General features: G+C 56.6%; 1 protein-coding gene across 1 annotated transcript in view; it reads right to left on the bottom strand.

The window, feature by feature from the left end:
* Window positions 1-4767: 4767 nt before the first annotated feature.
* Window positions 4768-15412, bottom strand: part of LOC119107343 (stAR-related lipid transfer protein 13) — a gene marked incomplete in the record, with an annotated part of 68545 nt that continues 57900 nt past the window's right edge. The window contains 8 exon segments of the mRNA XM_037230769.1: window positions 4768-5847; window positions 6461-6575; window positions 7766-8282; window positions 8947-9248; window positions 9633-9834; window positions 10263-10476; window positions 12701-12850; window positions 15068-15188. Of these exon segments, the coding sequence (XP_037086664.1) occupies window positions 5733-5847; window positions 6461-6575; window positions 7766-8282; window positions 8947-9248; window positions 9633-9834; window positions 10263-10476; window positions 12701-12850; window positions 15068-15188 (1736 nt within the window).

Below are 15412 nucleotides of genomic sequence, written 5' to 3'. Positions count from 1 at the left end.
CAGTCATGGTGTCCACTGTTCGCATTTTCTCGTGGAAGGTTGACTGAACAATAATCTCCTACATCGCTATCTATTTATTGCGAATTTAGTACGCACCGGTTTACCTCTGGAATAACCCGTTGAGGCAATAATTTACTGACTTGTCCACATCGCATGTGCTTGCCTTGTCTGTCACAAATCATCTGAATGTTCTTTTGAGAACTCCAAAAAATGATTTAGCGCCTGCACGAATATTTCAGCTGAGAACTGATCTGAATTACTGAAGTGAACAAATGAACTGAATTAATCGTTTCTCGTGCACTAAGCACTCTTATGGTCGTTTCTCGTACCAAAAATGCCTTCGTATATCAAATAATATTAGTTTTCTCGTATGCCAAATATTCCAGGCTTTAATGTAAGCCATGAAGGCCAAGCAGTTCGTAGCGTGCTGTCATCATTAAAGAGCGTCTGTTCGATGTAAACGACGAGCGAATGATCGCGAGAGATCATGTCTATTTCAGCCGGCAAAGATGTACTTAACAGGACATGACTTGGGAGCGAATACTCTTCAGACCCCAGCGACTTTACTACCAGCCAGACATGGGCGAACCGTAGCACTGTACAAGTGCGTTCGCGAGAGTCGTGTCGCTCGCCACCCGCTCATGTCGGGGAGGGCGGGATCAGCTGCCTCTGATGACCGGGGAGGCAGGGAGGCCGAGTGGGGACGCGACGGTGAAATCCGGCGAATACAGCAGGGCCGTGCGACAGAACAGGCAGGTGAGGAGGCGACCTGCTCCTCTACTTGGGGCGGACTGAGGTAAATGGCAGAACCCGGGCGGGGAATCATGAAGGTGACACTACGATGGCGCGGCTGTATCCGACCTTGTCAGGGTCACCCGGATTGCTATATATCACATGAAGCCCAGTTCGACAGGGAGCAATTAAAGGGAATGCTTCACATTTGAAGGTATTGAATCGAGCATCAGATATGATGAAAAAAGTTCACTTATAGCCGTTGCTATACTTTGAGCGGAAAAACTGCTTCAGGCAACACACTTTGGCCATTCATTAAATATGCGCCTCAATGCATTATTGTTTGGTTGCGTCATCGTGCCTTGCACGACATTGACCGAGAGCCAATTTACAGCCGCTATGTCCGTAAATCGTGCTCACGAACTCTAAATATCAGCAACTCGACGATCGCATCTTTATTGGCCTTGATCAGCGCATGGGCAAGGGAATGACAGGATTTCAATGACATTATGACGTCATGTATTCCAGGGAAACCTTTAAATACTTCCAACGATTACTCTCCCACATCTTCGCGGGCTTTACATCATCTCAGGAACCAGAGGATTTTAGGTCTTAAAAATGGCATGGCCGTGAGCTGCATCGAAAGGTCTCAAATGTGGCTATTTGTCCGTGGCAAGGCAGAGCTACCACAGATTGATTATGAGCCACATGTTGACAATGCAGGTCGTGAGTGGTAAGGCAGGCTCACACAAGCGACAGTGATATCGAACACGGCCTCACTACAACAAGTGGAACGTTAGAAACAAAGATAAGATGATACGTGATCTATGAATAAAGATAGAACGACCCGAGAATGTAACATATCCTCCTAGAAATCAAGTGAATGCCGGGGAGAATACCGGCAGGCGAATACAGCCGCCACGGAGCAGAACCAGCTTGGCTTGCAGCGCCCTTGGGCCTATGGACATCGGCGCGATGACGATGGTTACTTGGCGCTTGGTGACCTTGCCCATACCTTACCCTTAACTGACCATACCCTTACCCTTGACCCAACCCTTGGATGGGTCGGACGGCCCCGAAGCGGTGCGAGAACTCTACAGACACCGGAGTTAATGGGAAAGAAGCGGGCCGCATGTCTCGGAGGGCTGCCTTACGTCCGCTGACTGAGCCGGTCCTGATGCCAGTTCTGGGACGAACCCGACTCCCGACGCAGTGCCGACTTCAGGCTCCGAACATCCTCTGTGTCCTCTTCTGACGAAACATTCATCGCCACAATCCCGCGAACCGAGGCCAAGAAGCGCCTTCCTCACCGCTCTCTTCTCATCCCCAGCCGCCAGCCGACGGGCAACCAACAGTTCCAATAAGTCTTCCAGCTCTTCCCTACCACCCCACGCCAGTCTCTCCCTCGAGTCCACTTGACACGCGCCCCTCTCGCTGCCAACAGCGTGATACCCGCGCGCTCTCACTGGCATCAGGAGACTGGCCTCGAGGTGAGCTCTGACCGTGGCGGCCGGTCAGCCCTCGCCTCCGGCGGTCGGCGGCGGAGGCAGGCCCAGGCGCGCACACTAGTAACGCGCTACATCACAGTAGTTTGCTGCAAATGCAGCTGATGTTAAACGGGTCAACGGTTGAGCCCTGCGATTTTCATCAAATGCTGTGCAGGGGCCAAACCACTCAAGACCAATTGTGAACAATTTGGACGAAAAATGTCTCACGACGTCTTTAAAAATAATTTGATAAAATGTGAAAGCACTCCGGGGCAAGCTAGCAAAAATGTAAAACTGCGTGGATTGTTGCAACAGCATACGCCCACGTAAACCGCAACACTCCACCACTTAAGTCAAAATAAGGAAACACCTTTTAGAGCCGGATGGTTAAATCTTTCTGGTCCGACTTTGATTTGACAACGAGATCGCTTCAGTCAACGCACCCCTACAGCCCAAACAGCATCACTATCATCGCTTGAGATCGACTTACACTTTTCTCTTTGACAAAGCCGCAGTTCGCCTCATGCCTCCATCCGATCTCACGTCACGTTTCCTCTTCGCAACATTCATTGCCTCGGGCTGTCTTTCAAATGAAAGCTCATCTCTTCGTTATATCTCCTCGCCGACTTCAAAGCCGACTTGAGACAAACGCGGCGCGGCCTGAGGCGAGCGGCCGCGTCGTCCAGGCACGTCCCGGCCCCCTCGCTTCATACCGATTATGACATCATGTGGATTGAAGAACAGCGGCCGCAACTATCTCAATGTCATGTCAGGGTAGTCCAATCCGATCACTGCCGGAATCAGAGTAGTCCAATCCGATCATTGCCGGCATCAGAGTGGTCCAAACCGATCATTGCTGGCATCAGAGTGGCCCAATCCGATCATTGCCGAAATCAGAGTGGCCCAATCCGATCATTGCCGGCATCAGAGGGCCCAATCCGATCATTGCCGGCATCAGAGTGGCCCAATACGATCATTGCCGGCATCAGAATGGCCCAGTCCGATCATTCCGGCATCCCCCACCGACTTGCTTTGAGAGTGGCCCAGGGAGAGGTACACACAGTGCACGATAAATCATCGACCGTGCACGAGCCTGACCTGAGTGACCTCCAGCCATACACGGTGTTGTTCTTGCCCAGATATGCAAAATTTCGTTATCATATTATGAACAGTGGTTTATAAAATGCCGCTGGCAGCTTTGAAACTGTGCTTGGATTTGCAAGGGCCGGCCTGTTATGTTATCAAGCAAACATGACTGGTTATGTTGCCAATAAATGTCATGTCATATTGGCAATTGGTTATATTGTCAATAAATGTCATGAGCACGCTTCAAGCGGTACTCATGGCCACGAGCGAACAATGATGAACACCGATGCCCGCCTGCAAAGTTCGTTCTATCCTGATGCCTGATGTCGGTCATTGAGACCTCTCAGCGTAGCCGCCTGTGTTTCGGGCAGCCTTTAGCAGCACCGTGTATTGGGTGCTGGGACGCGAGTAAAACCCTGATTCCCGGCATGTTCGCGAGTTTCGTGCAATGTTCGTGGTAATTGTTTAAGCGAATGCTCATTGTGGGGCACGGTGAAGTCGAAGGAGGGGTGGGGGGGGGTGGGGGGGGGGGGGGCTGGGAGCTTTTGTACCCACTTTTCACGCATAGACAATTCCTGCCAGGAAGTTAGCAATTCCACTGATGTGTTCTCAGTGGGCTCCGCCCTCCCCATTAAGAAAATCCTGGCTGTGCCCCTGTAATAGGTCACAGAACGTTGCATTATGATCACTCGTGACCATCAGCACAAACCGAACCACCCAGCATTGACAGTGCATCCAACGTTTGCCTGACAGCGTCGCGTTACCAGCATCCCTTGACCCGACTCGTTCAGCCCACCCGCCAGGACCAGGACGTTCCAGCGCTACCACACGTCCCCGCAAAGTGGGCGAAGGCTCAAATTACGTCGGTGCTTAATGGGCATGGTGTTTGGTTTACGTTGGCGGTAAAGAAACAATGACGCCACAGTGCTGTCTGGCTGGCAGCGAGCTGCGAGCTGCAGACCTCAGGCAGCGGGCTTCTCTCCGGATACCACTCGTGCTGCTCCCGGGGGAGGCGGCAGAAGCCGAGCACGTGGGATTCACGGGCGACCTGCACAAAGCTCAGTCGCCTCATGAACTCTAGAGGCAAAGAGGCAGCAGGAAAACGTTATAGCTACTGGAACCCAAACAGCGAGCTTCTGTGCGACACCGTACCGGGAAATACTTTAAATGGGTCATTCCTTCGTTAGTTTAAGGGAATTAGGTCAGGTAATATCGGTAGTGTATGGATGGAACGGCGCGCAAATCCAGGCACGTCTGGCTCAATTACGAAGGCGAAGGAGGAAAGTATGAAGCACGACGCAAGGCGTGAGCTAATGTTCCAGTTTTTTTGTGCCACTTGCTCCAACTCGATGGCATGTCGTGCTCTAAAGCGCAACAAAATTAGAGAAATAAGCGTATTCCGACCAGCGCTAGAAGATGTCTTGCACTGTTATGGTATCCGTGAAAGAGAAGACGCGTGACAGAAGGGCGTTTCATGTATTGTGTAGCCAATAGACCTCTTTATCAAGCGTACAAGCGCCACATGACATCTTGATACAAACACCAGGCACAACGCGAGAACAGGCAACAACACAATGGACTAGTTGATACTCTAATAAGACGTCGTGGAATGTGGCCCAGGCGATGTGGCCCCAAGGCCGCCGGCTCTGCCACAGCACACAGTGAGTGGCTTACAGTGTAGAGCGCACGCCCATACTTGCTACAAAACCGAGTCCGACTGTACACACCCATGCCAGAATACCCAGCGCCGCGCCCCCGCTCAGCGCCGACTTTCCGCGGCTGTGCGCCGCCGGGCCGCTGTAACAGCCTAGCTGATCCCGGTGCGCCCCGGGGGCACACTAAAACGGCCTGCGCTCGGCCGGTTCGACACCGCCGCGCCCACCGGCGGCTCCAGCTCTGGTCCCTGTGACGCCCAGCGGCCGACGGGCCGAGTCGACGTCGGCCGACCGCGCGAGCAGCGTCGAGGAGCGCAGCTGGTGCAGCGCGGTCCCCTCAAAGCGAATGCCTCTGCCGAGCTTGACACACTGGTCGGCAGCATCGAGCCGAGGGACACTCCAGTGCCGGACCGCCAGTCCAACTTCGGGCCGCCTCACACTCCGTCACACAGCCGGACATTCCAACGTAGGACTACCGGACACCCCAGTGTCGGGCCTACGCGCACTCCAATGCCGGGCATCCGGGCACCGAACGTCGGACCGCCGGACAGCGGACCAGCGGACGCCGTCGCCGCCGACGGCTCGCCCCTCTCGTGGTCCTCGGCCGGTCCTGACCCGCCACTGCGGCCTCGTCTCCTCCGGGCCGCCCTGGACCGGGAGGCCAGCACCAGCGAAAGCGCGAGATCCCACCTCACGGCGGCGCCAACCGCGCCTATGAGGCAAACGTCCAACGACGTGCGGCCACCGAGAGCCCAGGTGTCGGGCAGCAGCTTCAGACCTGGCTCTCTGGCCCGCCGGACAAGTGGCGGAAGGACTCGCGCAGGCTGGTCAGCTGCAGGCCGCAAAGGTGGCCATACACCTTGTTGTACCAGTCTGGAGAGCAGCCCCTGGCGGAAATAGCAGCGCTGTCAGTCACCAGTCATTAACTCACGCCTTTGCGTTGGTGCTGAACATTCAATCGCATTGGAGTATTAGTAAGTGTTGCAAACATTAGCGAAACACACTTTATCGAAACACAGTCATAAATTATCAAAAGAGCTACATAAAACGCAAACAATCATCCCATCATTTTCAGGGAATTACGCATTAACACAAGATCAAACAAGTTGATTCCTTGAACAGCGTTTCCTGCATTCGCTGCTCACAAATCTTCATCTTCCACAAACCCCTTGGGCAAGCTCTTTCCACTTAACTGCATGCAAGCCGTCGGTGACCTTTTCCACAGGCAAGACACACGCCATCTCTTTAACGGGAGACAGCACGCCGGGGACCTTTTCGCCGACAGCCAAGGCGGGCGAGTGCCTCAGCCGTTCTTACCTCAGCCTCGCGCGGGCCGCGTAACTCGGACCACGGCCGGTAGCCGCCGCGTTGACCCCACAAATCAGGCGTCGCCTCCCCCCTCCCCCTCTCCCCTCCCTCGGCCAGCAGCGCGCCGCCCGTGACGGCCGGGCCGGCGAAGTTCAGGTGAGGCACGTGCTGGCCTGCCGCGTGAAGGCTCACCTCTGATCGGTCCGTGAGAAGTGGGTGACCTTTGATTTGCCGGCGCCGCACGGCTCGATCAGGTACCGCGAGGCCAGCACCACGCCCCGCCGACCGCCCGGCTGCACCGGCGAATCTGCCAGCCGCACGCACACCCCGGTCAGAGGTGACACGCACACCCCGGCCAGAGGTGACGTTAACCCAGGTCAGAGGCGACACACACTTGTCGCTCCGCTGGTGCGCCCACGCCCCACGGTCGACGACGGCCATAACTGACACCACGCACGAGGGCTTCGTTACTTTTTGCAGCCAGGCAGGGAAGGAACTTTTCAGAAAGAAGGGCGGGGGGGGGGGGTCTCCTGGATAATACGGCATTTGCTTGCATACCGGGGCCGCCCAAAGACCTGGTCATGGAAGGAAGGACGGCCAGAGGAAACCCGAGTCAAACGTTGACAGTAACGTGAAAGCAGCTTGTAATGAGCCACACATTTTAAGCCGCCAGCTAAATATGCACCCTTTGTTGAGCCAGATCCCGGCTGCGGCATGTGGGATTTGACCTAGTCTGGGTTTTTGAGCGGCCAATGCCAATCCAAGGGCCGAATTCTGAGCGTGATGACAGTTCGCATGCAGGAATCCTTCAAACTTCCAACAGCGGACTGCTCTAATGAACGCAGCCATTTCTCAAGATTACAATCCACAGCTTCGATAAATGTGGAAAACGCAATGAAACCAATTTGAATTTGCCGTGCATGAAACGTGCCGCGGGTCATGAACAATGGCCATCGCCCAGTACGGTACAGCTAGACGTGTAATAGCATCCCACGATTACAAGCCACCAAAGATAAAGTGCCGAGCTGACGCGAGCACCGAGCGGTTTTCCGCAGTAACTGTGTGTTGTGACGTCACCACTGCACCAGGCTGACTGCCAAGGGGATGCTCAGGAATACAATGTGTTTTCGCTCACTTCAGTGAGCTACGAAATACCACGCAATGCGATGTTCTATTGATGTGCCCCTCACAAATGGGATGGAGCGATGATCGACGAGACCAGCATACCAAAGACTTCAGACAAAGCGGATCTCCACATGACAGAAACCACGCAGGCGGGGCAAATATTCAGCGCTACACCATCGCAGTAGTTGCCCATTCGGCCCATCACACCTGACACGAGTACCAAGAAAACGTTGGAAGTGGTGACGTGTGAGGCATGCGGTTGCTGAGCACACACATCAGCACAGGCGCGGCCGGACCACGGAAGCGCTCCTCGCAGAAGGCCTGACCGCCACATCGTCGCTCTGGCAGCCGAAGGCGTCCTCCTCGACTGACCTGGGTGCTCGACTGACGTCTCGACGACGGCGCAGGCGCCGCGCGGCAGGTCCGTCCGCCAGGCGCGCAGCACGCAATACTCGGTGACAGGCAGCGGGCTGACCGATGACACAGCATACTGAAACACCTCGGCGTCCTCGGCCAGCCGCTCCACCAGCCGCCACTTGACCAGGCGCAGGTCGTAGGCATGCCGCTGGCGCAGCAGCCGGTGCAGCACCTCGGCCGGCGGCGCCTCCAGCTCGACGGCGGCCCGCCACAGCCGCAGCTGGTGGCCGTCGCCCACCTTGCGGTAGGCCAGCTCCAAGCCGGCGTCCTCGGCCGCCACGGCCGTCCAGCCGCGCGGCCGGTCGCGCGCCTCGCGCAGCAGCGCCGCGCAGCAGGCGTCCGTGTATGCGCGCCAGCTGCCCGGCTGCTCCTCGGTGCCCAGCGCGCCGAGCGCCACCGGCTGCGACACGTCCAGGTACGAGAACCGGCAGCCAGTCAGCAGCTCCTCCGGCACGCAGAACAGCGACTCGGCCTGCCCGGGCGTGGCACCGCGTGAGACGATGGGACGAGGCGGCGCCGCGCGGCGGACGGCAGCGACCGCCTCCGCGAGCCGAGCTGGTGCCAGCGGGCCGAACCACCTCACCTGCTGGCCTTGGCTGAATTCCACCGGCCGACGACACGAACACCACGAGGCCGACGACAACACCTACGCGAACCTCGAAAGTGACCACTGCGGTCACCGCGCACTAAAAACACCGCACACAAGCTCGACAAATAGTGTCACACAGAGTGTAAAAATTCCCTGCATGCAAGCAGGAATTTGAGATCCAGAAGCAGTGTTGGAGAAGTAAAAGCCGTTTTGAAAACGATCTTAGGCTGATATCAATGTTATGATCGATCTCGACCCACGCGAAATTTACCACCAGCGCGCTGCTGGTGCCAGCCATCGTTCGTTCAAACTATCTATTAAATATTGTATTATTTCAGGCCCTTGCGATATGCGAGATTGCCTCATGAAATTAGCCGAATCAAGTGTTGACGAACAACTCATGTCACCATCGCCAAGAACAACCGTTTCCAAAGCATCGCCACCGTTTCCTCGATTCCTGCCCATCTGTTTCACGACGTACAGGATCCCCTTCCCATGCATACAAATTCATCCGTACAATATCCCCGGCCAGGGGTGGCAGACCAACCTGTCGGATCATCGCCGCCAGGCACTCGTGCGCCGCCCGGTTCTCGTTGAGTTCGCGTTGGTCGGGCACCCCCGCGCGGCGCGTGCGACGCGGCGAGGCCGACGCCGAACGCTGTGACGTCACGGCGAACAGCGAAGGCGCCAGGCAGACGGCCAGATTGTTGGCCGTCATCTGGTTGGCGTAGGCGGCGCCGGCCACGTCCGACAGGAAGTGCAGCAGCGTCTGCAGCGCCAGCCGCGCCTCGTCGGGCATCAGCAGCAGCGCGCACTTGGTGGCCTCGAGACGCAAGCCGGACGGCACGTCTGGGGACGGCCGGGGGGGGGGGGGGGGAGGGGGCGCTCAGCGGCGGCGGCGCGTGAACGCTGACACGTGGCGGCCCACCCCACGGCCACAGGTGATCAGCGGTAATGGTGATCGATCCACCCCACAGACTGATCAACAACGCGGCGGACACAAGAGGCAGATCCATTATTGCCCGCCATGTTATGCCCTGGGAGCGAGCCCAACGCCATACATCACTGGACGTGTTTTTTTCACCACATTAGCGCAAGACTTGACGAACGTATCATGTCGAGTGTCGGTGTACAGCGATCGTACATTATCGGTGTCGGTGTCAGGTTTCAGTGTACAGCAAGCCTACACTATCCCTCTTCAAACGCTCCAGTGCACTTGCAGCTAATACTCACATTGGTGTATGGCGATCAAGATCTCCGAGATCTTATTCGTAAGCAGCACCTCGGGCAGCTCGCGGAAGTACTGCTTGATCATGTCGGCGATGTCGTACGCCTGGTGTTCGTCGAAGGCGACCGGGCCATCTCCAGCCTCCTCACACGCGGTGCGCACCTTCTGGATCCGTGAGCGTACGCCAGATTTGCGGAACAGGCCCACCTGCCGGGCAGGACCACAGTCGGAGCGCGGCCGACACTCAGGGCCAGCGAGGCAGGCTCAGGCCACAGACTGTCCGACGGTCGACCGACCAGCACAGAGCGACGACAAATTAACACTCCTTTTGTTTATTGGCGCTCGGGGGCGCGTCGACTACAATGGTCACTTTGCGCCCAACAGATAAACACTCAATCGAGGAGCAGTGATACTACAAACTGACACTCCATCGGAGAGCAGTGAGGCTATAGACTGGCAGGCCATCGGGAAGTAGTGAGACTACAGACTGGCAGACCATCGGGAGTAGCAAGACCGTCCTGGCAAGTGAGAACACGCAGACCACAGCCGGTCCAGCCAAGACATAAGACCCCGGTCACAGCCTGGGCGGCCACAGGGCCAAACCCCGTCAGTCGCATATTCACGCCGCCACTGACCTGGTCAAGGGCGTTCCGCCGGAGGTAGTCCATTGCCTGCATGATGGCCGGCGGCAGCGGGTGACCGCTCCGGCGAGCCAGCACGGCCAGTGGCACGCCGAACACCTGCCGGTCCTTGTACTCGGGCACGCGGAACTTGCGCATAAACTTCGGGATGTCCCAGTTCCGGCTGGATGACTTTGACGGGCAGTGCCTCTCCATCGTAGCGGTAATCCTGGAGCGACATGTGGGGTCACACACGCGACCCTCAACAACGCGGCAAATTAATTACGGACGTGGCGCCACAACCGCGAGCTCGGCGCAAAGGTCGGGAATGAACGACCCCTGACGTCACCGCTCTATCAGCGGCCGCAGATGTACGGCTTTAAAGCCGGCAATGCATACCAATTCGATTTGACAAAGCCGGAGCGGGCGTGTCTGGCGGAATCGGCGGAGCCTCGGCACAGCACGGCCGTGCCTTCCGGCATAAACGACTAGGCGGACCGGCCCCGTCGCTGCATGATATCATGTCAGCGACGAGTGTTTTGAATCGCTAATGGCCGGCGGCGCGGCGGCGTCGGGCCCAGATTAGGCCACCGGGGACAGGCGTGGGATGGCTGAGCCCCGCGAGCCGGGCCTGAATACGTGATGGCTGGCGCAGCGGGCGGCGCGGCGGGCGGCACGGCCAAGTGGAACTGACGCGCGGCCCGCGGCCGACGGCGGCGACGACTGTACGCCGAGGCGACATGGCGGCGGCACTGAGGCTCGAGGGCGGCCGGATTACGAGCTGGGCGGGGGCGGCCAGACAGGGTCTGAGGATTGAACACTGAAACTCGGGGCGGCCAGACAGGGTCTGAGGATTGAACACTGAAACTCGGGGCGGCCAGACAGGGTCTGAGGATTGAACACTGAAACTCGGGGCAGCCAGACAGGGGTCTGGGGATTGAACACTGAGGCTGGGGGCGGCCGGACAGGGGTCCGAAGATTGAACACTGAAGCTAGGGGCGGCCGGACAGGGGTCCGAGGATTGAACACTGAAGCTCGGGGCGGCCGGACAGGTGTTCGAGGATTGAACACTGAAGCTCGGGGCGGCCGGACAGGTGTTCGAGGATTGAACACTGAAGCTCGGGGCGGCCGGACAGGTGTCCGAGGATTGAACACTGAGGCTAGGGGCGGCCGGACAGGGGTCCGAGGATTGAACACCGAAGGTCTGGGCGGCCGGACAGGGGTCCGAGGATTGAGCACTGAGGCTAGGGGCGGCCGGACAGGGGTCCGAGGATTGAACACTGAAGGTCTGGGCGGCCGGACAGGGGTCCGAGGATTGAACACTGAAGCTCGGGGCGGCCGGACAGGTGTCCGAGGATTGCACACTGAGGCTAGGGGCGGCCGGATAAGGGTCCGAGTACTGGACACTGAGGTTCTGGGACGGCGGAGCTCGGCCGCGACGTGTTGGGCAGGACGTTATCCAGAAAATCCGTTGACTAATACAGAGGGGGGACAATAATGCACTGCAATTCATTAGCAAAAGTAGTGGCTATCTCATAACATTCCGACTAAAGCAGCTTTGCAAACACCGGACCATTAACGAGGACGTGAACGTCTTTCGCCCGGCAGCAATAATTCACGGCATGCGATTCGATCTCCCGTCCTGCAGCAACTCCTGTGCGCCGGACCTTTCATGACATAAATAATATATCCTTATGATTGCTTGATATCTTCGTTTAATCAGTACCTCCTGGCACATTAAAGGCTGGTTACTACCAGCAAAAGAGCCGTTGATACTGAAAGACCAAGAGCTGAAGATCCCCTTATTTAAATGAAGAACAACTGATCATTGCAGCACATGATAGTAAGTAATCAACAACGCTCCCTGTCTCCATCTCTGGTCTCTGCTGACAGTATGCCCCTCTTGCAATCTGGGACTCGTTTTCCTAGTTCCATTTCTCCATTCTTACTTGCATGAACATTTTGATGCTGACATCTCCTGCATACATTACAACAATGTGGAAATTGTACAATCACTGTCAGCCGCGATTCCAAAACTTGCACCTCACTCTCCAAGAGGAAAAATGTGTTCACACCATTACTACACAAAGGGACAAAGTGGGTAAGTCCCTTTGAAACAAGGAACTTACCCGCTTACCCCTTCTTCGCCACTGCCGGTAGGTCCTGCCCCCATCGTCAGCAAACAGAACCGCAGTACTACCCCCCCCCCCCCCCCCGACTACGGTAACTCCTCACCTGGGCAGAAGGCGTCTCGGTAAGGGGGGGGGGGGGGTGGGAGGGCAGGTCGCCCACTGAACAACACACGACATACACCTGCATGGACCTACATAAGCAGCACGATACCGAACTGCTGAGCCTGACGCCGGCCACCACCCACCGCACCGCTCCCATCGCCGCCCCTACCGCGGCCCGACCGGGAGGCGCATCAGGAGCGTTGTGGCCTCTGGACTGACCTGAGCAGGGCGTGCTTCTTGAGCAGCAGGATCTGGCCGGACGAGAGGCGGGAGATGTGTGTGGGCGAGACGGACACGGGCGCCGGGGCCGGCCGCGTCAGCGGGCCGCTGCCGCTCCGGTGGAAGCTGTGCCACCGCACCACACTGGTTCTGGCGGCGAAGCGGCGGCGTCAGCACCGACGCCAGCATCGGCGACGGCAATCTAACCGGCACCACCGCCGCTAGCACCGCTGTACGAACATAGTGGCTGAAGAGACAGCAGCGTGGTACACGGTCCGTGCGCGCAGGGACAAACAGGTGGGCATCGTGCCAGTGTTGTGTGCAACGCGGGAGTGAGGGAGCCCACAGACCCACAACAGTGGACCTTTACTTCGACAGATGTAAAGGAACCTGAAACAGCTAATAATATAGATCAATAGACTATGCGTCAGAAAAGGGAGCGGGCCATTTTTCGATGTTTCGCACTGTGGGTACCGTCAGTGGTCACCCAATACAAATTATATGCTGTGGTTTGCTAAAACCAACGCATATAAAAAATTATATGCTGTGTTTTGGCTGACTAAAGCCCGGAAATCATGCGCGGCAATACACGCACGTGGCATCTTACCACATAATCAGACCCTATTACGAGTTTCAAAGGCTGCCCTCAGCGGCGTGCTATTGTCTTAAAGTCAGCCCAAAGCGCCAATAACTTTAAACTCAATCTAGAAGAGAAACTAAACAATCGTTCACAACTCTCAAAGGGCCCCGCGCTGAACACTCAATGACTGCTTACATTCTGTAAACCGCGCCGTACAATGTTATGCCGCAGGCTCTCCAAGGAATAACGGAAACCGCAATAACAAACTGCAGCAATGGCGCGTGTATGCCGCAGTCTACTGGACTCAAAATGGTTATTACAGCTAAATGCCACGCGTTTTTTTTCACACGAAGCGGTAACAGCGCGTGATGTGTGATATACCCGCTACGGACGTCCCCTCCCACGGGATGCATGTGGAAACGTAGCCAACAGATAACGTATAACGGCATACAGCTTCTGCCACAGGCGTAGCTTGGGGACGGCATGCGGCAGGCCCATAAAACAAACCAATCCACCGTTTGCGGCCAGCAAACAGTGGCGTCCTTTGACGTCCGAGGCAGCCTACAAAGGCCGTGTTTGAACTCACTTGGATTTAATATTTATCAGTTCTGTTCGTGCATTGCCAGCCGCTATATGATCTAGCATTCGGCACGGCCGTACGCTCACTGACCATTCATAATCGCACTGATACAGAATCGGTCTACCTCTCGGTTATACGAGTACGCCATTCATAACTGTTACATCCCATTACATAACTGTATATATATATATATATATATATATATATATATATATATATATATATATATATATATATCAAGATGAGCTTAAGGCCAGATGAGCGCATTAGATGAAAATAATGCGTCGGAGAAGCGCAGAAAGGCACCATTAGTGCTTGGCAATATCATCATGAAGTATTGGCGATATCATCATGGAGTACTTGATACTCTAGCTTGCGACGGGGGCTTGGTTACAACGGGTTAAGGGTGGTGACGCTCCTCCCTAATATTTAAGGAACCAGAACACAATGCCAGATACGACCAACCATCCGTTTGAAGTCGCGCCGTTATTACCAAAAACAGCGTCGGCGAGCTCGTCGACCATTAAAGTAGCTTTCAACACATCCATCGACAAGGCTGATGCCAATAACGTGCCATCGCCATATCCGAGCGGATAATAATCGCGTGGTTGGTTCAATCAGCGCTCGGTTCGAATTTCAGAGCTAGACGTCTGTTTGGTCCGACATGTTTGGTCTGTTTGGTCCGAGCGTGGACCATCTAGCAACTGGTCAGGCAAAGGCCGTCCACCGCAGCATAGCCTTTTCGTAGCATAGTGACGCAGAACATATTACGCAGCTTTTCTGTCGGCAAGATGGCTTATGCATGTCCCTGCAACACACCTCAAGGTGCCGGATTCAGAGTACCGCCAAAACGCTCCAGGTACCGCGTGCTCTGGGCACAACATGCTGAGGTGCCAGCAGCCCGACACGGGTTCCAGACTCAGGCCGAGAGCATCCAATCGCAAGTGGGAGAGGTAGTGTGTGGGTCCCGGCGCGAGCCGTGCGGGTCTCTCCTGTTTGGAGGGAGCGCTAATGTCGTGCTGCACGAAATGTGCGCACCCGTCCCAGACCGGGAGGCCAGCACGACTCGCGTCGGAGCCGGCACGCTATCGTACGCTCTTGGATCCCTCCACCAGCGACGCGGCGCGCGGCCCATTGCCAGGCTCGGGCGCGGTGGGACGTGCGGCGGCGCCACCGTCCACAGATGTCGCCACCAGCGGCGCCTGACCTGGGCAGCTTTTGTTCCTGGTCGGAGCCGGCCGTCGACGGTAGCGAGCCCTCCGAGCTGTGGCTGATGCTGGTGTCGCAGCTGCCCGACCGGCCGCGCGACACCGCCTGGATCTGCGGACCTGGCGAGAGCGGCGCCGTCAGTCGAGCTGGCACTGACGCTGCTGGCGCAGCTGCAGCTGGCGACAGCGTAGCGGCCGTAGCCAGGACGGCCGCTGCTTATTCAAACGAATCTGGCAGCGCTGCCGGCTCCGGAATGATGCTTAAGTGACGCAGCGGCATCAATAGTGAGCCAAAGTACAGTCATAGTCATAGTTCATGCCAAGTGACGCAGTGACGTCAGCAG

This window comes from Pollicipes pollicipes, unplaced genomic scaffold, assembly GCF_011947565.3.
Source record: "Pollicipes pollicipes isolate AB1234 unplaced genomic scaffold, Ppol_2.1 Scaffold_6686;HRSCAF=7923_pilon_pilon_pilon, whole genome shotgun sequence".
NCBI classification, from domain to species: Eukaryota; Metazoa; Arthropoda; class Thecostraca; order Pollicipedomorpha; family Pollicipedidae; genus Pollicipes; species Pollicipes pollicipes.
The sequence above is the reverse complement of the archived record's forward strand: the minus strand, read 5'-3'. Positions and strand labels throughout refer to the sequence as shown.